General features: G+C 38.8%; 1 protein-coding gene across 1 annotated transcript in view; it reads left to right on the plus strand.

The window, feature by feature from the left end:
- Positions 1-22,348, plus strand: part of LOC118320950 (transmembrane protein 266-like) — a 44,725-nt gene that overhangs the window by 14,222 nt on the left and 8,155 nt on the right. The window contains exons 3-6 of the mRNA XM_035652078.1: positions 14,041-14,195; positions 16,366-16,439; positions 17,788-17,844; positions 18,341-18,479. Of these exons, the coding sequence (XP_035507971.1) occupies positions 14,041-14,195; positions 16,366-16,439; positions 17,788-17,844; positions 18,341-18,479 (425 nt within the window). The remainder of the gene's footprint in view (positions 1-14,040; positions 14,196-16,365; positions 16,440-17,787; positions 17,845-18,340; positions 18,480-22,348) is intronic.

Here is a 22,348-nt window from a genome sequence, read left to right on the forward strand (position 1 = left end):
GTGGTCATGATATATAAGTGGTATACTCCTCAGTTAGATATTTAACATTTTTTGATAAAGAGGTTATTGTGGATTATTAAAACTTCTACAGTGCCATTGTACTGTACCTGACAGCTATACACCTGGAAGCAGCAGTCTCTCTCACACACACAGAGACACACACATACATATTTGTGCATGCATGAACAGAAACACAGCACTTTATTTATACACTAAGAGAGAAAGTGAGAGAGAGAAAAAGAGGGAACAAGGCCAGGCCTGAAAAGCTTTCTCACTGCACTACATAGTGGTTGTTAATCTAATCCTCTGTAATCATGGTTCACTTCATATTCCAGTTTATACTTGGGCTGTCACATCTCATTAGGAACAATAGTGTTCCTTCATTGATGCTTCTGCACATTTAGATCAGCTCTTCTTTCTCTCTCTTTCACCACCTTTCTACATATTTCTATATTCCTCCTGATTTTCGGCTCTTTGTTCTTGCTCCTCCTTCTCTTCCCCTTAGTTTCTTACTCTTTTCTATTCACGCTCACTGTCTCATCTTTTCCCATCTTTTCCTGCCCTCGATTTCACACAAAGTATGTCTTCCCATACTGAATACCAATCTGCATTGTAACTAAGCAGCCCGTGTTTTCTCATCACTGTAAATCATGCTATACACGCTTAGCACATCACCTTGACCAAAACTACCTGAGGCACCTTCGCAAGCCTCCAGGAGCCTCTAGGTCCATAGTCCTGTGGTGAGGGTGAAGACAGGTGGACAGGTTGGAGCTTTCCAGCACCCGTTTACTGTATTGTTGCCTAACACAGTGTTCCTATCAGGAGAGACGTGGGCGACATTGTGGGAGGTGGTTGTTCTAGCTAGCATCAGGGGGCAGTTGCAGTGTTAGCAGTTTTGGCGTCATGGTAAGTGGAGTGTAGTTATTAATAGAGTTGGGCCCATCCATCTTCCTGTCTAGGAAAAATGCTGGGAGGACCAAGGTGGCGTGGGCTTGTGTTCAGCACTTTCATGGCCGCCCACTCTTCCTCTAGTCATCAAGCTGCTTTTGTTTGTTTGCTCACTTTTTTTTTTTTTTAGGTTGAAGGGTTCTTTTGGTGCATTTCAGCTTGTATTTGTGTAGGCTGCTGCTGGTGGAAAAAAAATGCTGGGTGTAACAAAGAATGCCAGCGAGGGAGATTTGAAGGGCCTGGCCTCATCTGCGACTCACATTGACGGTTTAAAAGGCAATTAATATGCCTTTGAAATAAAATAAATAAATAAAATGAATGACAACTTGGCCAATCACAAAAAAATCTTTATATTGAGAAGCATGTGATTAGAATGAATCGTTTATATTAAGTTTATAGTGAATAATTATTAAGTTAGAGACTGCCGCAATACCTGCTCAGTAGCAGAAAATATCTTGCTGCCAGTGACAATGTGATAAAGAGAATTATTTGGCCCTATTATTTTCTGAGGACAAGGGATAACACCTGATTAAAAGCATGAAGTGTAGAAATATCTTAAGAATCAAGTTGTCAGACTGGCTCACCAGACCACCCCAACACCCCGTCACCAACCCACTGCCATTTTAAGTGCACACCTGAGCATTAGAATGATGTCACCTCCCATCCCAGTGATGGGTGTGTGGTTGCCAGACGCGGAGACAGAAGCATATGTTGCTGATACGGCTGTTCCAAATGTGTAAGGAGTCCAGGGTTAGGTACCAAGACCAGATGGTTCATCTAAATCTGTAGTGAGCAAGGGTGGGAAAGAGGAAAAAACAAGCGTTCCTTCTCTCTGCCACCCACCAGCCTTAGGCCAAAGGTCCAAATGTTCCATTTTGGAAATAACTACTGGCCCATTTGCAAATTTTAGAATGTGGTTAAAAAAGGAAAATAAACATGGACCTTTCCATATGATCACAACCATCTCTGGGGAAGTTTGTGGCAGGCATGACTCGATTTTTGTAACCTGGACATTTTTGCATAACAGGGACATTTAAAGCATGCAAATCACTGATAAGTTGAAAATAGTATTGTATGTGTTGTATGACAGCATGAAAGGGCAGCAAATCAAAGTTGGTCTTTGGCAGAGAATTTGAAGATGTGAGGTATTTGTTAGTATTTGTATTGTCATTAGTGTTATTAGATGGAAATTAGTTGCTAAATGTGATACAATATGCCTCTTCTATTTGTATGAGATGAATGTTTTTTTTGTACATGTTCCCTGACGAATAAAGTTAAAGAATAAACCTGAGCAGGGTTTTGCCACATTATTTAAGGGACATTTAGGAACTGATTGTGGCATGTTTGAGTTACTGTAAGTTTTTTAGTTAGAAAAAAACAAAACAGATCTGTGCAAGCCTTTACTGTCTGTCCATCACTGCATTTTACTTTACTTTGTTAAAGGAGGGAAATAAAAGTCAAATGTTGAAGCCTTGCTTTTTGAAATAATGCATTCTCTGAAGGCTCTCACCTGGTCGAGCCAATTTGGCCTGATTTAATTAGAGAGCACGGGAAGTTGTCTGAGACAGCGACCAGAGAGTGGCCAGCCTCCCTGTTATCTCCCAGGCTTCTTAATTCCTCTGCCACAGGGAGGCCTGCTCACCCATGTAGTGTAGAAGCTAAATGTTCATCGTTTGTCAAATAGATGTTTTCTGTCTGTCTTCAGGACAAATGGACGTCAGTGATTCCCCAAATGCTGAAAAATGTTAAGCTAGTGCTTTTATTTTGTGATTTAGTAACATTATGTCTCCAAATTATTTCATTTACTTCAGATAGGCCTACAACTAAACCACTATATTATTATTATTTGATTGAATTAAGTTTCACCATTTTTAATTAGTACATTAGTCATTACCACACAGTTTTAATGCCCAAATACACAAACAATGATGCAGTTAGAATAGAATAGAATAGAAAACACCCTGGTAGCACATATGTCTGTTACATTTGCCTGTCCAGCTCATTGGTTTGTTTTGCCAGTATTAATAATATTAATAATAATGATAATAATATGTTGATGGCCACAAATAAATACCTGCACAGCCCATGTGTAGCTCAGTTAACCCCCATCCTCACACTCAGCCCATAATCACCTTCAAAGAGGAAGTGCAGAGTGGTTAATATTCACAGACATGAGAAGTGTGAGATTGCTTTTCTGGCTAATGAAGGAGAGGGATCAAGTGCTGGAGCCAAAACCTATTAGTGGAGTCCAGCTTGATGGTCTCAGTGCAGATGGAAGTGTAACTGTTTTTCTTTACCTCTGTATTAAAAGAGAATTTCTTCAACATTAAAACAACACTATATAAGATTTGGTATTTGTTGCAATTTGGTGCCGTCATTTCAGTGTGCAAAACCACGGTCGTAAATATGGACAGCCGTGCATTTGTTATAACTTCAACACTACGATTACTTACAACTTACAAGCAAGTGCAACAACACAAGACATAGCAAGCTAGTTAATATTACTTACTAGTCTAACAAAATGTACTCCAGGCAGTTCAAAGCTCCTGTGCTGGTGTAAACACCGACACTCCCCCCCTGATGAGCACCCAGTCCCAAGTGTCCAGGGCAGTACAGCTAAGCTAACTAGCTCACAGCACATTTCACAGCACATTTCACAGCAGTTACTTTACCGTCCATCAGGAAACTCTTTAAATCACAAAGATGTTGGTGGCTTGTTGGATTTAGTTCAACAGGATCCATTGAGGATTTTTCTGTATACTGTGTGTTTGGTTGCTCTGTCCTAACACAAGGCAATCACACATGACACATGTTAGAGTCCCATTTAGACACTGCAAGATTTTCAGCTTCTGTGAAATGTAGATATTGTTTTTTATGGGATGCCAAATAGATTTGTACTGTAATGTACAATACTATTAGTGACAGAATAGTTGATATCTGGACAATAATTGATCACAGTAGTGCTGAGGTTAATCAATGACCAAGCATCAGCTTAGAACACTAAAGGCCTTGTTAACTCTGTTCAGTGAGGAATATTTGACTGCCAGTCGCATTAGACGCTCTTGTGCATGGAGTCAAAATATGGTTTTGTTTTGTTGGTGCATCGTAAATGAGCTCCACAAAGCCTCTCTTTCAGATCACCTCACTTCTGTCACTTAAGCTGAGCTCCATAACTATCTTAGTTTATAGTAACAGTGTACTGATCTGGACTAACTCTGACTCACTGCACACATACGGTACACACACACACACACACACACTCACACACTCACACACTGACCTTCCTGTCCCCTTGTAACATACAAATGAGTCTTTTCCCAGCGTTCCCATAGGATTGCGAGGGAAAGCTGAACACCAGTTGCCCTTGTTCATTGTGTTGTGTGCATGAGAAACTGCTCGCAGTAAAGTAAAGCCTCTAGCTACATCATATATTTCTTGTGCTATGTATGTAACATTAAATGTGATTTCAGCAATTTGGTTGAAGCTATTTTGGCTACAAGCTTAGCACTCACTTCTTTAGACTTCACTGTGCTACTGTAGCACAAAGTAAGTACACTATGTTGTCAGGTATCTATTTGTGTATGTATATACATATACAGACTGGAAGAGACACCAAATAAGTGCATTGTTTGTAACTGTTATATGGAATCATCACCTTGGTGTTGGTGGTAAATTTGAATCTCTTTATTTAGCCACAATTCAACTTTAGATTACTTCCCATATACTATAACATCTGAAATGTTTAACCAGCTACAGTTGTAGCTAGTACAGTATCCGCTATTGTTGCTAGCATTGCTTGAACCATTAACAGTATATATAATGGACAGAGCTTCTGGGTCTGAAAAGTGTAAAGGAAGTGTCTTAAAACCTGCATTTTATGTGAAGGCCAGTAGGGGGAGCTCCACTGGCTTGCAGTGAAAAAAAAAAGATTCCATGAGGTCTACTGGAGGAATGACCTGACTTCTCACTTGATTTATTGGCTCAGTTAACAGTTTCCTAATGAGTTTATGGTATCCATCTCTAGTTTCAAGTCTTCTTCCATACATTACGATGTTCATTTAGGAAATTATGGTAAAAAGTATGCTTTTGGGTGTGGCTACCTTATGATGACAAGTCATTCTCAGTGAGTCTGTCCAAAGCTCAGATCAAACTGTCTACTGTCTACCAACTAGGCAGGGCTGATCAAATACAAGGCAAGATTCTGTTACTGCGATGCCTATTTCTCACCTTAAATCAGAAACATATTTTTGTGTACTGTTTAGCTGTAATACGACATTGTGTGTGACCAGGTGAGCCACCATTCGCAGTACGTCACCTCCACTGGCATGCGCTGGCTCCGTCTAAGTGTCATGGTGACGACCATAATGCCAAACTCGAGGCCATAAACCAATGGGTGACGCCACGATACGTTCACACTTGGCTTGGACTGAAACTAAGAAGCTGTTATATAACTGCCACTCATAAACAAATAAAGAATTTGAATAAACAATAGGCTTGCCTGACAATAGTTGAATTAAGAAGGTAAATACTGTTTAGTAATAATTCATTTGTCTTTTTTCCTTTTAGCTATTGCCAGAGTTAAAGTTAAAACCCCCACAAAAGGTGCTCTATCTTTGAGATTTATATCTTGACTCCAGGGTCAGTCATTTTTTCTTTTGGTTCTGTTTCCACTGAAAGTGCTGCAGGAGTTGTGGGGCTTGTGTCTTCCCTGCTGATGTGTTGTGATCAGTGGAGCACAGGCATTGGTAATGGGGAACCTTTCAAATGTAAAATTAATTACCTGCAATCTGACAGCATCAGGGAAACTCAGCATGTATTTTATGCTTAGTTGGTACTCCCCCTTTTCCACGCCTGCTTTAGCATGAAGCATTGTGTATGTGTGTTTAGGAGTGTGTGCATTGGTTGTTGAAATGTGGAGCCTGCTGGAGACACATTTGTTTCTTGGGGAGGATAGAAAGATGCCAGTCAAGTGAGACTGAATTTGGCATCAGAGGACTGTGATTTAGCTTGAAAGGATATTCGTAACCCTTCTTTCAGGAAGAAGAGGGTCCTCTTGCACCTGTCCCTTCTTTTAGTCCCTATAAACAATTTCCATAAGCACTGAAGTGCTCTTAACAGCATGTTGTTTGGCTGTACTATGATTTTGCATTGACAAGCTGTGGACCTTGAAGCCACCTTGAAGCCACTGCTGGGAGCACTGGCTGTTGGAGGATCTGGTTTGGCAATAACACAAACGAACAAACAAAGATGGTGTGTTTACTGACAGTCACAAAAAAACAACAACCTCCAACTGAAGGGCAATAATCGACCCATGTTTTTGATGTTTTTTTGTGATTGTACTCTTCAGGAAACACAGGTGGAGGCTGCAGCAGGGACTCATCCTTGGAACATGGGGCACCAGCTCTACCAGGGGAGCTATCAGTTATGGGTTCACTTTTGAGTAACTTTCTGACCTCTAATGGCAGTTTTTAAAGTCCAGGTGAACTGAAAAATTAAATTTTAACCCTTTAAGGTTTGCATCCTTGGTTATATTGTACCCATATTTTCCGTTTCACATGGACTTTAAACATGTTAGTGCCAACCAGGATTCTGCTTTGTTGCTACTGCTGCAGTACCAGCTATGTGTTGTGGTCTACAGAAAACAGCAGATGATAGATGATTTAAAATAGTGAGTTAGTCTTATTGAAAGGTCCACTGTGTAGGATTTAGTGGCATCTAGCAGTGAAGCTGTTAAGCTGCGAAATACCCTATCTACAGCCAGTGTTTGGATCATCTGTTCTGTGTTACTGTTTGTACATTGTGGTTCAACATTGCAGACTCCATGGCAGGCGACCCTAGGCATCTGTAGATATAAACGGCTCATTGTAAGGTAATAAAAACACATTTCTATATTCAGGTAATTATACACTAATGAAAACATACCTATGACTTTATATTCCTTTTCTGCCTATAGAACTAAACTAAACTAAACTAAAGAAAAAAGAATTAAATGCTGAATTTAGTGACCTTGATGACAAGGTCTTGAACATATCTTGTTGGATCTTTCTCTTGTTCTCCCATAAAAAGTGTTAAGATAATCTCACTGAACTTCTACACTCACAATCACACCTCTCATCCCAGGAATAGTTGTCATCACCAGTGTCAAAGCATCTGAAGTGATTAGCCAATAATAGAACTTAAGTCAAAGGAAAAACTCATGAGTTGTGAGTAAAAATGTAAAATTAAAACAAGTGTTGCCCCTAATTTATTACATGCAATTCATTACACTCATTACAGTTTGTAAGGAATAGGAAATGTTCTTTTGTATTGAAACAAAGCACAGTGTTCAATGCATATTATGAATTGTCATTGTGCTTTTTTCATATTTTGGACTTACATTATCTTTTAATAACTAGAAATTAACCACATTTAGCTGTTCAACCCGTGGATGAGTTGATGAGGTTTTCAAACCTTACAAATGCTAATATTAACTTTTATAAACGTGTACTATAGATTGAATAATTCATTAGGACTAAAGGTCCTGTGTTGGGCTTTTCTTTGTGAAACTTACATGTATTCCAGTGGGTTTCCTCCAGGGGCTCCAGTGGACATAGGGGTCTAAAAGGGCCGACGAGTAATTAATAAGGAAAATATAATTGCTATTACCTCATTGTTTAATTGGACAGCTGTTGAGAGTGGACATCATTTTAGACAATTAGTAATTTTAAACAGGAATCAAATCCAGAGCTCAATAAAATCTTAATATTATGTGTAATTCTCAAATTTATTTGAAAATAGTAAAAGCATAATATTTAAGAAAACTTAAAATTTAACTAAATAATTGAGTGAATGGACTTGTGAACTAGTGTCTATTAGAATAAGGATGAATTAATGTTTAGGCAATATAACCCCCTCCGCTGCGTTGGAGTACTTTATCTGATGAGACCATCAGGTGCTGTGAGTCTGACAGTCCCAGTGTTTGGTGGCTCACTTGACATGCTGGTATCGATTACTTTCCCTGATTTAATCTCCCTCCTCTGTTTCCCTGTCCAGCTCCACTCAATCTCGCTGACAGTGGGAAACAGTGACAGCTATATCAACCTGCTCGACACACACTGGCAGCAGAGAGGATGTACAGGAAAAAGGAGTGGACAGAGAAAGAGAGAAAGCCGGAGAGATAAGGACAGAAATGCAAAGAGAGGGCAAATGACAAAAGGCTGCTTATAATCCATGTATGAGTCTGAAAAGTCTTGAAATTTGACTAAAATCACAATGGCAATAGGACTTTTATTTTGTAAATCAATTTTAGGTTGCGGAAAATGTCGAAAAACAAGCAGTTTGAGAGGTGACCTTGTCCACTGTATGTACTTGTCTACTAGTGACTTGGGCCAGGTGGTTCTGTCAAGCCGTCAGGGCTGAGTGGGTCAGAGAAACAACATTTGCTACTGTTCTGTTGCTTTAATAAGACTCATTAATATACTGCATGTGTCACCAGCAGCGTCTGACTGTGTCCCCTCTGGGCAGGGCTAGTTTTGGCATGGCATGAAGTAAGGACACACACATTCACTGAATTTAGCCTATTTGTTTTTAACGTGTCAAAGCTGAGTCTTCACACTACCTGTGAACTCACACCTCTTCTTCGTCAGTGTGTGTGAGAGTGTGTGATGCATTGGCTTGTGCGGTGCAGTTAGGCTGCAATGCTAGATAGATTGTAACTTACAGGTTTATTGCCTTGTTCACTCATTTTAATATCCTCAGGTGATAGATTTGATCTTGGCCAGGATTCTGTCTTTTGATGAACAATGAGGCGTTGGTTAGTAAATGCTGTGCTTAAAGGTAAAATTTTGGGTGGAGTTGTACTTTTTACCCAAAGACAGACAAACTTGCCTTCTTCAAGTCTGCCTGGACTTTAAAGACATGCTTTGTGGTGAGGTGATTTGCCTTTATACTGGATGTTTATTGGATCAAGCTCCACTCAGCAGGGAGACACCTTCTACACCAATAGTTTGATATTTAGGGAAATATGCTTGTGCTCTTTCTTATAGAGATTTGAGATACCACTATTGTGTCTGTTTGCTAAATATAAAGCTATAGCCACTGGCCCATTAGCTTAGCTTATATAAAGCATTAAGACCAGAAACAGGGAGAAACAACTGGCCTGGCTCTGTCAAAAGGTGAAAAAAAAGCCTTACTACTACTTACTACCTATCTCTAAAGCTCACTAATAAACATGTATGTTCTGGACTATGTTGTTGACCAGAAGCAGTAATTTTCTGTACTCTTGTTGTCTCTGTGAATTTGATATAAACAAATAACAACAACCCCATGAACCCAATCACTTCTACACTTACGGAGCCAGTCTAGCTGTTTCCAGTCTTTGTGCTAACCTAAATTAGCTAGCTGTTGGCAGTATCATCATATATGTACAGACATGAAAGAGGTATCAAACTTCTCATCTCATGGCATTATAGTGAATATGTATATTATGCAAAATATTGTGTTATTGCTTTAATCAGAATCAGAATCAGAAATACTTTAATAATCCCCGTGGGGAAATTACTTCAATACGTTGCTGTTGTTAGCTGTTGACATTTTTTTATGACAACACAAAGATGATGTTGATCCTATGTAAACAGGAACTTTATTGTAAACATTATGTCTAACAATGTCTTTCTATAGGCTATACTATACATAAATGACATCATGTGGTTTATTGTGTCCCACTATTCATCTCCAAAGCATTTTGTGTTTAACTCTATTTCAGTGGGATTGTATAGTTAATCATAGACATCCATTTATTGAAATACGCAAAATCACCACTCAGCATACTTTCAAACTGTACCAGGACAGGGTTAAGGGGTGCAGTGAAGTAACTTTGACTTAAGATCTTAGTACCTAAAATCTTGGCTATAGTGCTTTTTTGGGGGTATGGAGGCAGGGTGTGAACCACAAGGGAGTCAGGGGGAGCTGGACTTTTTTGGGGGTCTGTAAAATATTGGCAATATTCTATTTTTGCAATGCATTTCTATTTTTCTATATCATCATTGATTATGCGTAAACTTGGGCTACTATTGATATATGGTTTGTGCACGAGTGTGATTCATCACTAATTCTCTAAAGATGATGCTATTCTTGCTATCACCATTGAAGCATGGCAGCACAATATCATTAACTTTAGATGAGAAAATATACATAAAGTAAACTTTCTCTCCCAGTCAGTCTGTTCATCAAACTACCATTATTCATTTATTTCTCTGGTTTGTAGTCAGCATACTGTGCATCACGGGCAAAAGCCATGGTTTGCACACTCTATGGAGGGAAATAGTAAAATAAACCCAAAAGTGGACTTTCTGTTGTACTGTTGTATTCAGTGGTGTTCATTGTGATTGGCTGCACTATACCATGATTCCTGGATCCATTAAAGCCTGAGGAGACTGTACCCTTATAAAGTTTGTGAGAGGAGTATTTCACTTTTACCACTTCCTTTTACTCCCACTCATGATTTTTATTGTTCTGATAATTTTTTTCTTATTTTTACTTCCCTGCAGCAGTTGAATGAAGCATGAAATCATTTGATATAAGATGCACTTTGATGGACTATCTAATCATATGTTGGAAGTTTGTTAAACCATAACCTCTGGAGATGGAGTTGTTTGAACCAGTGAAACGTTTGGATGACTCAAATGCATGGATTCTTTTTCTTTTTTTTTCCTTCAATGTAACATAAAAATAAAACATTCCCAAACTGCCTGCAGTCTCACTTGCACTAACATGACTCAACGAGGAAATACCGTTGTTGGTGAGACATTTTTAGAATATATTCTCTCAGTATTGGTTAAACGAGACTCCATCTTACTGCTGTGTGCTGCCGGGAGTAGCCACAAATCCATAAAGGTTAAAGAAAGGTTATTACTGGAGGTTGACTGGTGCAAATCCCCAGAGTCTCATGTAAAATGTGGGTGGAAAGGGTGAACGAGTAACTCTCCTCACGTTCAACTACTGTCAAGGTGGCCTTCAACAGGGCACCAAATTCCAACTGCTTGAATGGAAAGCAATACATAGTTAAAGGACATCATTCACTCAGTTCTGGTTTAAATGAAGAAGTAATGAGTTATGTTTTCTCGTTTAATGTCCCCATGAAGAAAAACTTAAATGATGAAAAAATGAAAAAATGATGTCTTCCTTTCATTGTATTGTGAAATTAAATATTAGCTGCTCTTACAGTTGCACAATCTTCTTAACTGCCTCACATCTCATCAACTGATTTTTTGTGGCATACAAACATACCTTGGGGAAAATCAAGGATGTAATGCAGCAGCTGCTTGATTTTCTATTTCCTTTAGGTTTAGGAACATATGCTGTGGGGTTTGTGGCTGGCATGCATGAGAAATTAACTGCTGCAGATGCTTGTTAAAATAAATATTATACAATATTTGACTGGACACTGAGTTAAAAAGATTGTAGTTGTGACCAGTGGTCCTTTGGGCTTTGTGGGTAAAGTATAGGTTTTATGCGACAAGAGTTGAGTTTGCTCAGTAGAGCTACACACCAAGCTCACTCACGTTACTTAAGTGCAATCAAATTTAGGGTTAAATGTTAGCTCAAGAGTGTGTGATTTTCTTGTCCCTTAACCCTGTTCAGTGATAGCAGATAGCAGATCTCTCGCTGCATTAAAAAGTAAACTTTTTAAAAACTCATATTTTATGCATCTGGTGGTAATTATTTGATAAAAAAGAACCTGCAATATATTGCCTTGCTTACAATATCGCAATATATTACAGTATATTGAATTGTAAGCCCTGTATCGTGGTATTGCCAGATTCTTGCCAATACACAGCTCTATTAATTAATTAATTAATTAATACTATTAATATATATATATATTCAGTGATTCTATATATATACAGTACATAGGTTGACATGTAGGCTGGTTCTCAGGGCAGCACGATACCTGGCATCCACAGAGTCTCGTCGAGACTCACGAGGAGCAGATTCTACACCATCTGGAGCTTGCACATTTGTGCCACCCCACCCAAAGCCAAGAAGATGATTGCTATCAGCATGATTACACCTTTATTAGATTAGCTGTGCATTGTTTACAGGCTTGTGGCTCTGCCCATGCCAGCCTTTGAATGAATATTTTCCTTTGAAAAACCAATGGGAGGGTGGGATGATCAACTCAACAGCTGCTGACAACATTTCCCTTATTGCTACATAAATGTGTTACTCTGGGAGAAAATCATAAGGAGAATTGTAGAAAAATGTTCTCCTTTTGATCTTCTGCAGTTTATTCTTCAGTGATGTCCTGTGTCTTAAGAAATTGTCTTTTATTAGGGTCAGACAAACCCCTAAAACAGGTTGTGGAAGCCATTTTAGCAATCCAAATCAATAAAATGGTATTGTGTCTAGTTACATGTATGAGGCCCAGTCAACAGAACATTGCTAATGTCATAATGACTCGTTTTCATTAATTGTCTTCATTATTCAAATCAGGTTTAACGTTGACAGTTGATCTGTTGTGGAGGTTTTGTGAAAACAGTTCTCCTAGATCAAATAGCCAAAAAGCTACACGCAAAGTAAAAAAAGACGTGTAGCCTCTTCCACTGAGCAAAAGTTAATATGTCAGAGATGAGGAGGTGACACATAAAAAAACAGTGTTGAATCAACCACACTAAATGGGTCTGGGTCTGTTTTTTTTAGTCACAGGTTTATATTGGGAGCCAGCCCAAATATATACAGAATACACTTTAACATGACAGCCAACACAGCCAACATGAAAGTAAAAGTAGGATTTTAATTTGTTTCATTCCAGTACTCTTGAAATTAGATGCCAAATTTAATATATATCTCATATATATATATATATATCTCAATATCTCATTCAAATGCAGTACTTATAAAATTAATTTCAAGGATCAAACATTCAAAAGTTTGTGATGTGGTTTAGCAGGCTATAACTTATATTCAAAAAGATAAAATATTCAAATTCTTCTGTAATGACTGCAGTATAATCAGTTTTAAAGCCACAGTGTAAATTGAGCCATTTTGCCACCGTTGCAGCTCATATTAGCACCACGCCAAGGAATGAAGACATGATCAGAGGAGAGAAATGCTCTGCCAACGTCTGTCTCCTCCATGCCAGTGCATGGGGAGAAGGGAAAGGTAGTGGGCAGAGCCAACTTTCCACTCCAGCTGGAGAGCTGGTGAGAGGCATTGTTTCTCTCATGTCCAACTGTCAGCCCTTGTAGTAGCTGATCTATAAGACGCTATTTCAAAATAGCATGGAGTCAGCTTGCCAGACACTTTAATGGCCTAAATGATGGATTCTTACAGGACCTTGCAAAATAGAACTTTCAAGACTTAGAAATGTTCAATATTTTTTCTGAGTATATTATCCGACCTGATTTTTCATCAGACTGAAGACTGTGAAATCTAACTAATGTAGTTGATAAACCACTCTGTGATTGTCATGCAAATGTAATTTTCAACTGAATTTATGTTTCTTACACTTTCACTTGTGTCTCAGGCCACTGATGTTGCTGAAATCCTTCCTTCTAAGCAGCATCCTCTACAGTGACTCCCTTCTTTGCCATTTAAAAGGAGTCCATCAGTATTCCAGTCAGATGGTCAAGTCACTACTTTACAGAGCTTCACTGTCCCTTTCCTTCTCAATGCTGTCTCTGACCACACATCCTTTCCCTTTGCTCTGGCCATCACCACCAAACTCTGCTTGGATTGAACAGACATCACATTTCATGAATTTAAACTGCTGCCCTCTGTTGGCCATGTCAGGGAGTTCACATATCAAGATCAAACCACTGAAATATTGTTGAGCATTGCACTCAGACTGGGAATCAGTGCAAGAATACATTCATCCATTAGTCAGTGTCAGTTCAAACATACTGTGCAGGAAAAAATGTAAGCGTCACATCTCAGTCTGTATTTAAAGGCAATATACTGACCTCAAATCATGTGTAAAGTACGGTTGACATTATGTGTTTTGCATCTCTCTCTTTTGTGTATTAGTACGTAGTCTAGAAATGCAATACCCACACTGATACAAATCTACTTTATATAAAAACCTACCTCATTATTTGTGTTTGCTCTCTTCAGGTCCAACTGGCTGAAGCCCTGCTGTGGCCGTCGAGTGGCCCTGTGGCAGGTCTGTCTGCTCAGTGCTGGTTTCAACTGTATCCTGGTGGCCTGTGTCATCCTGGTGGTGCTTTTCCTGTCTTTGGAGCTGCTCATAGACACCAAACTCCTACAATGTAAATAGTGTGCATGGCTACTTACTTGTTTATTTATCCTATATTTATTATTTCCTAACCTTTATTTTTATCAAGGGGAGGTTTGCTGAGCATGCATATTTTTCTCCAGCAATACACAGTGTGACGTTCGTAAAACACCTGGGATGCATCTGGTGCAACACACACTAGCAGCTCCACTGGAGCAGTGGGGAGTTAAATGCTGTAGTGTCCTTGAGCATCCACCCACCGCATCCTTACTAACTCCGGTGGTGCGGCTCCTGCACAGTGACCTACCTGCCGTCAGGGTCAAAATTAAGAGAATTTATTTTCAAAAATCTATCAAAATCAATTACCCGTATCATTTGATCAACATCAACATTTATACATTCTTAAACTGATAAAAACACAAGGTTTAGAGGTTATACCCTGTGGTGGTCAACATAATATCATAGTAAAATGGTTCTGAATTCTCAGCTGTGTTTCAGTTTTGTACATCCCCTTGTGCCAACCCTGGAAAGTAACTACATACATTAACTCAAGTAGTGTACTTAATTTCAGGTACTTGCACTTTACTTGAGTCTTTTCATTTAATGCTGCTTTCTACGTGCTACTTCACTATAGTTCAGAGGGAAATATTGTGTTTTGTATTCCACTGCATTTATTTTAGTATAAGTATAGTTACTGGTTACTTTTCTGATTATGATTTAACATTAAAAACTGTAAACTATAAATATGATAATCTTACCAAATACAACATATTGTTAAATATTAAACCTGTGATTTCTAACCTTTTTGGCTCATGACCTCTTACAAAAAATGTGGTCTATATGGTGCCCCTGGTCACATTTCAGTTGTTAGCAACTCCACCAAACAGATATTCCATCTCTAAACTTCTATGATGGTTTCAGTCAAATAGATGTAAAACTAACCAGTGTTTCACAAAAAAACAAAGATTAGTTAAAAGTCAGAAGAATTTAGTGCAAATGTTTGTGGCAATGTTTTTGTTTTTCTTCTGTTTTCCCTATTAATGATATAATTCCCCCTCAGATTTTTCTTGTTCTATCTTACCTCTTAATTTAGAACCATTGACTAAACTACCTAACCGTATCTAAAGTAGAGAGACTAGTTCCACCTCCACCAGCTACAACCATAAAATGGCACTTACACAGTCTTTTATTGTAATCAATATTCACGATCCAATTATGTCATAAACGATAGTATATCAGTCTGTCTGATCATACTATTTTGAATACACAGGTGTGTCAGTACTTTGAATTTTGTCCCTCATTCTTTTTCCCCACAGTATATAGGACAATTTACAAAGATTCATACTTATAAGTGTCGTAGAAATCATCATGTCTAAAGTCATGTGATATGTTTATGAAACAGTCATGTGTATGCATTTAGTGTTCACTCTTTCCATCACTACTGTGTGTGTATGTCTTGCCAGTCACAGAGGAGCTGGTGGTGCTGGATGGTAAATGGTTGTGATAGAGAGTGATGGAGAAAGGTGATAATGAACCAAGTCTCTTGTCAATGGCAGCAGGCACATATCCCCATCGATTACTGGCCAGCATCCAGCTCTGATGATACCTGAGTCTCACTGCGGGGACTGTAGGACTCCAGTCACTTCAGATCGGTTGTAATCTAGTGCTTTGTCTGCTGCCAGTTCTGCAAGACAAATAGGGGACTGGGCAATAAGGCGGAAGTGAGTGAAAGAGATAAGTGGTATAGGACATGGGTAGATTTTATTTTTTTTATTTTCCCTTTATTTTCCCTTTATTTAACCAGATAAGTCAGTTGAACCAATTATCATTTACCGTGACGACTGAGGCGGAGACAGGAGGCAAGTTGATGCAAACAGTTAAAACATACAAGTTGTTGCTGTGGATTAATGCATGGAAAAAAAACAAAAAAATGCTGATGGACAGAAGGAGAGGCAATATGAGTGAAAGTTCAAAATTAATTTAGGCAGGAAAGGAGAAAACAATTCTTTCTTTGTGCTTGACCTTCTTGAAATCAGAATATTAAGTATTATATTTGCACTGTATTGCACCAGCTACAATACAAAGAGGAATTTAGGCAATTATTATCATCATTATCTTTATTTCTTAACTTGTATTTATTTGCGAGCTCATATTCTTGTAATGCTCCTCTTGGTTAACATTTGTGCCATTTCTTCTCTCAACAGTTTCCAATGCTTTTCAATTTGCCAGCATTATCCACTGGATCAGCCTTATTATCCTGTCTCTCTTCTTTTCAGAGGTAAGACATTTTGTTGACCATCTTTATATACAGTAGTTCTCATTCTGTTATTTTCCTACCTCTCTTCTCTTGGTCTCTTGTTAAATTATCAGTGGAGTTTTCATAATTGAATTAAACCAAACTAAACTTTCTTTAATTGTAGATCATATCCTATCTACAGCAATGCAAACCTGATAGCCTACAGGCCTAAGGGAACTAGATGTACATGGCTGCCATCTAATTTCCCTCATTGTCTATTCAGGATTTAGCTTTAGCTTAAAAAATTCTACCTTGAGGCTGGAATCCCAGTAAAATATCTATCGTTTGAACCATAATTTTAATTAGTCTTAATAAAATTTTAGACATTGTTTGATAAAAAAATGTCTTATCGTCACTGTGGAATGGTGAAAAACAAAATGGAGAGGGGAGAATTTGGCCCACAGGCCTCCACTTCAGTGCAAACCAATTACCCTGACAGCCTCAGCCCCAATGCCCTAAACCAAACATTAATTACCAGTGAGCCAGCGGGAGCAATAATTAAAGCTGAGCTTAATGAGCAGTGGGGATGGGGTTACAGTGATACGATCCATCCAAACACCTCGCCCACTGACATCACAGAAGAACAGTCATCTGGGAACGGTGTTAGATGGATGTACCATATGACCAACCGGTCCCTCTGCACCAATCACAAAACAGGGTTCTAACATGTGGGTGGAGTCCCTGCACTACTCACTTGACACCAGCACTGTTGTCCGACATGCGCTCCAGATGATGGATTAGTGGGACCGCTCGTACATGACACCCCATGCTAATTGCAGCGTAAATCAATGGCCCTCAACAAAGGGTCCCACACAACCAACAGCATATACAGAACATGATGCAAAATTTGATAGGTGATCAGATTACAAGTGTTGTGTTGTCCTTCAGTAGGTCAAAGACCAGGAACGAGATTTGCCACAGATGTAGTCTTATCAAATGGTTAGTTATAAATGCTCATAAAATGGTTTGCTGTCTTCTTTGTGATTTTTCTGTGATGTGTCAAAGGCAAATCAGTGTGTGTGCATGTATTTACACCAATCAAATACAAATATTCTTTTTATTTGGGGCTATTTTAAGGGGCCTGGCTGTATATATTTTAACATAGTTGTTATTCTATCTGAAAAAAATAAGGTATTTGAGGAAGAAAACAGTACCACACAGGCCTCTTCTCAGTTTTTTAGTCTATGTTCACACATCTTGACAAAGGTTGTTGGATGTGATGACAACTCAAAAGACTAATAATATCACAAGAGTTTTTTTTATATGTATCAGCATACTCCCTCACCTATCTATTTTAATGCCTTCATTCATCTCTCTCTGTCTGTCTCAGACAGTCTTCAGAATCGTAGTGCTTGGGATCTGGGACTACATAGAGAACAAAGTTGAGGTTAGTGTTTCATGTTTATTGGCAGATCTTGATGACCAGTTTTCAGTGTTTGTCAGTGTCAGATATTATTTTCAATCTGGCAACCTGTTTCAATATTATTTATCTATTTTCTTGTTTTCCCCAGAGTTTACATTGAATTGTTGTAGAAAAGGTTCAACATTTTGGAAAATAAACTCTGCTTTCTTGCTGAGAGTTAGATAAGAAGATTGAGGCCACACAATATGAAGCTACAGGTAACAAAATCCATGCAACAGTAGCTTAATATTTACCACGGACATTTGAGTGGTATCAGTCTTCCTATCTAACTTTCTGCAGTTTCTGAGTAAAAAGGACATTTCCCACTATTCCTTTAAAGTAACCTACTGTGCATGCGTGAATAAACTTAAGCCTAGCCTACGAGTTCAGGGCTGGGGTTATGCAGGGGTTTTCTGGCAGGGGCCAATGGTACAACAACATTTGCACATATTTGAATTTTGTATGTGTATGACATCCTCAGGTGTTTGATGGTGCTGTCATCGTGCTGTCCCTGGCCCCCATGGTGGCCTCCACGGTGGCCAACGGGCCCAGCAGCCCCTGGGATGCCATCAGCCTCATCATCACTCTACGCATCTGGAGGGTCAAGAGGATCATTGATGGTGAGGCAGGCAAAAACCTTGTGTCCAAAGTTGTCCTGTATATGAGACCTATTAATTTTGTGGAGTGACTCAAGGAAATACCCAATCTTTCTTAACTCAAAAGGACTACACAGATGCATAACAATCAGCTTGCCTTGAAAGAGCTAAATGACCCTATTCTCTCCATGATTATACAAATTATTTACTATTCAGAGCAATAGCTATTGATCATCCCTCATGCTAAATTGCTGCCACTCTGCTACTCTAACTTGTATTGATTCTAAGGGCCTGGTTAAGTAGATTCAGAGAGGCCATAATGAATATAGTGGTTGTTCTCCCCTATGCTAATGATGGCTGGTTCGATATCTGTTCAGAGGTCACCCTCACCATGAGCCTCTGACTGCATATAGGATCAGCTGCACTGAGACAGTGGATGAGTAAAGGGCTGTTTTACTTTATATTTCATTTCTAATATTTTATTTTAGGAAATATATATTTACTTTCCGTGGTTAGATGAGACTAGAGCCAGCAGGTGGTTAGAAGTTATATCTTGTATAAGCACACAAAAAAAGAAGTATAAAAAAAGAGGCTTTGTGCTAAGCTAACTGTCTGCTGGCTGAAGCTTTATGTGTTGTGTAAATATATATAAAGCTTTTGCAATATTCTCTTTGAAACTATTCCTTTAAATCTGTTATCTACCAATCATTTTCACCTCTTCATTATCAATGAGGCAGGCCTGGCGCCATGAGGAGTCCAGTCACCTCAGTTGTATTTTTTTTTTAGATTTTCTAATTCCCCCTTTGTAGCAATCTACAGACAGAAGGGAATGAAGGTACAGTCAGCTGTTGGGTGCTTTCCCCTCCTGATTTTGACAGTTGTTCATGAATTAAAAAAAATATTTAGCATTCTGCCAGTGTTACATTCCAATGTGAGTGCTCTGATTAATGTATTCTTTCATTCAAAACAATAGCATTGTGTTGTTATTTAGCCTGAAACTACTGCATTAATTAAAAACATTTTATTTTATGAAAGCCTCACAATTTTTAACACCCTCCCCAGTCACAGTCATTCCGGTGCCTGGCCTGCAATGAGGAATACACACAAACAGATGGTTATTATATAATTTTATTGGAAACGTTCAGTCTTTCTTTTTTGTTTATGTTTTTGTTCATACAGGAAGGTCCTACATAGAAATGTCTGTCTGGCTGATGGTGTTCCCAACTCATACATACATGAGTACATTGTTTTAATAGATTAAATATATTGAGCTAAAAGGGACACATCATAATGACATAATAAATAATTTCAAGAATCAATGCAATAAAGCATTCAACCTCATTGATTTACTCTGGTGAAAGGCATTCAGCAGGAGCACGTTTCCTTCTTCTTAATATGCAGCTGCAGTGTTGGTTTCCAGGGAATGAACTCGAGATTTTCCTGCCGCACACCTCGACCTGTTCGCTTTGATATTTGTGAGTGATTGAGTTTCCTCACAAAGCAGGCAGCAACACACCTCAGAGGGAAAAAATCACACTCAAACCAATAAATGTACAGCTGAGGGACCGGCTTAGTTATCGTAGGAGAAGGATTGAGTCTCTCGCTTTTCAAGAATTATCTTGACGTATAATAGTGGCAACATTTGTGTCAGTCCGATGGGAGTGGAAATACAGAGGAGTGAACTGCAGTAGAATTTGTAAGGACTAGAAAGACAAAGTAAAATGTATTAGCAGAGTGATATGATGTAAAATAACCACATGTAAACATGTATAAAATAGGTGTTCCAGAAGAAACAGATATCCTGAAATGCTGAATTTCTTCCATTCCAGCTTCTGCATTGCTATAATGATGGCAGGGCTTTAAACAGAGCCATTTAACCAAAGTCAGTATAACTGCAATAACAGTAAATGGTGAATGAATAAATGATAATGAGAAAGGTTTCCGAGGCAAACTCATAGACAGAATAACTGTTCCATGCAAAGTCCTACATCAGTTTAAAATGCAGGGAGACAGGGTTTTGTGGGTTGGTGTAAGTGGAACAGGTTTTTTTGAGCAGTGAAACACTTGACTTGAGGTGAGAGGAGAGAGTGGAGCAGAGCCTTCTGTTGGCCTCTGTGAAGTTGTGGGATCAGCCGTGGTGTGAATTACACTGTTATGCATGTGCTGCCAGCAGCTGTCAGTAATGACACACACACACACATAGTATAATCATGCAATCGACACTGCGCGCCTGCAAACACATACTGACACAGATACAATATGCAGGAGCATAAAAGTATCATTAATGCACACTGTGTGGCCAAATAATGAACCTGTGATTGATCTTTTTGTTCCCGTTTGAATTCTGACTGAACTGACCCCTTCTGAGTCCCCACTTTTGCAAATGTGTGTGTGTGCTCCAACATGACTATAAATAGATACAAGGAGCATGTGGCGATGGCTGTGTGCTCTGCTCTGCCCCCCTCAGTACCAGAAAAGCTTTTCATTTTTCTCTCAATGTTTTGACAAAGTCGGCATTTGAGTCTCCTAATAGTTCGAACTACAATCACAACAGAAATATAGTAATAGGACAAGTATGATGACTGATAAAATTTCACCTCTTTATGTTGTCCATAGCAACATTCCCCATCAGGATACAGAGTATGTGTGATATCATGTGGCTGACTTACAAATGTGATCACAGAGAGGTGTGAGGGACTGACTGTCTGCCACCTGTGATGACAACAGGTATCCAAATTTACTCTCACTATCCTTTTTTTAGGTACATAATCCCACCCGGCTCCAGAAAGTGTTTCATGTATAAATAAAATGTGCAGTCAGATTGTAAGAGGTGGAGTTACTGATTGATCAAGACGTGATAAAAACACAACCAATCAGCTGCGGCTTGATTGGTGAGCGATGATGAGAGATAATTCAGGGCTGACCAAAGTGTGCTGGCAGCACAAAGAAGAAGGTCATGTGAGACACACCACTCGTACATTCACTAAAGAGCGAAGACACATCCGGCAACAAGAGGGTGAAGCTCAGATGACCGAGTGCCCACCAAGAGTATACAACTAGAAAGATTTTCATATTGCTACACAAAGTAGTGTTTGAATGCATTACTGTCTCAAAATGTAATTATCAGTCTCACTGGACATTAGGCTGTATCTATGTCACATACATTCAAATATTGTTGTGTACTGCTCCAAAATATGACATTGTTACTTTGTTTTAAATGAGCTGTCAGCTCAGAAAAGGCTTCTGGTCAATGAAAGTTAAATAAAAAATTGGGAGAAACTGCAAATGAGCTGCAGATTAGACACATACAACAGTTCCTAAAAGTAACAGTAACAAAAGAAACTTTTAATGTTGGCTTATTGTATTACAGATTGTTCACCTGTTTTCCTGTTTAAATAAAATCAAACCATAAATACAGATACATTTTTAAAATGTGTTTTTAAAACTCAAACATTGAGCCTCGTCCATGTTTTACTCCAATGACACCACCATTGTTATATCATCGAAAGACCATTCCAGGACAGTGACTTTAGTTTATCCAGATGTCAACCCAGTAGATGAAGTAGAATGGGATGTTCACAGTATTAATCTGGGCTGAAAATATATTAAAACTTTCTGACGCCTTCAAGTCAGTTGAAACTAGATCCCTGTGGAACATTTTCAGCACCTAACTACATTCATTCAGTACAGGTTTAGGGTTACTAGTAACCAGTAATTAATGAGGTTTGCATAAGTGAAGACAGACACATGTGGGACAAACGACAAATGGCCCAGCAACACTGACCTTTGACCTTGAACTGCTCTATGATTTTCGTAACCAGCTGTCTTATCTAAGGAACTTTTCTCGCTTAATAAGTCCTCCTAATGTACCTGGCAATCCTTTTCAGATCATT

This window comes from Morone saxatilis, unplaced genomic scaffold (genome assembly GCF_004916995.1).
Source record: "Morone saxatilis isolate NCDOM2014 unplaced genomic scaffold, NCSU_SB_2.0 Contig11, whole genome shotgun sequence".
Classification (NCBI taxonomy): domain Eukaryota; kingdom Metazoa; phylum Chordata; class Actinopteri; family Moronidae; genus Morone; species Morone saxatilis.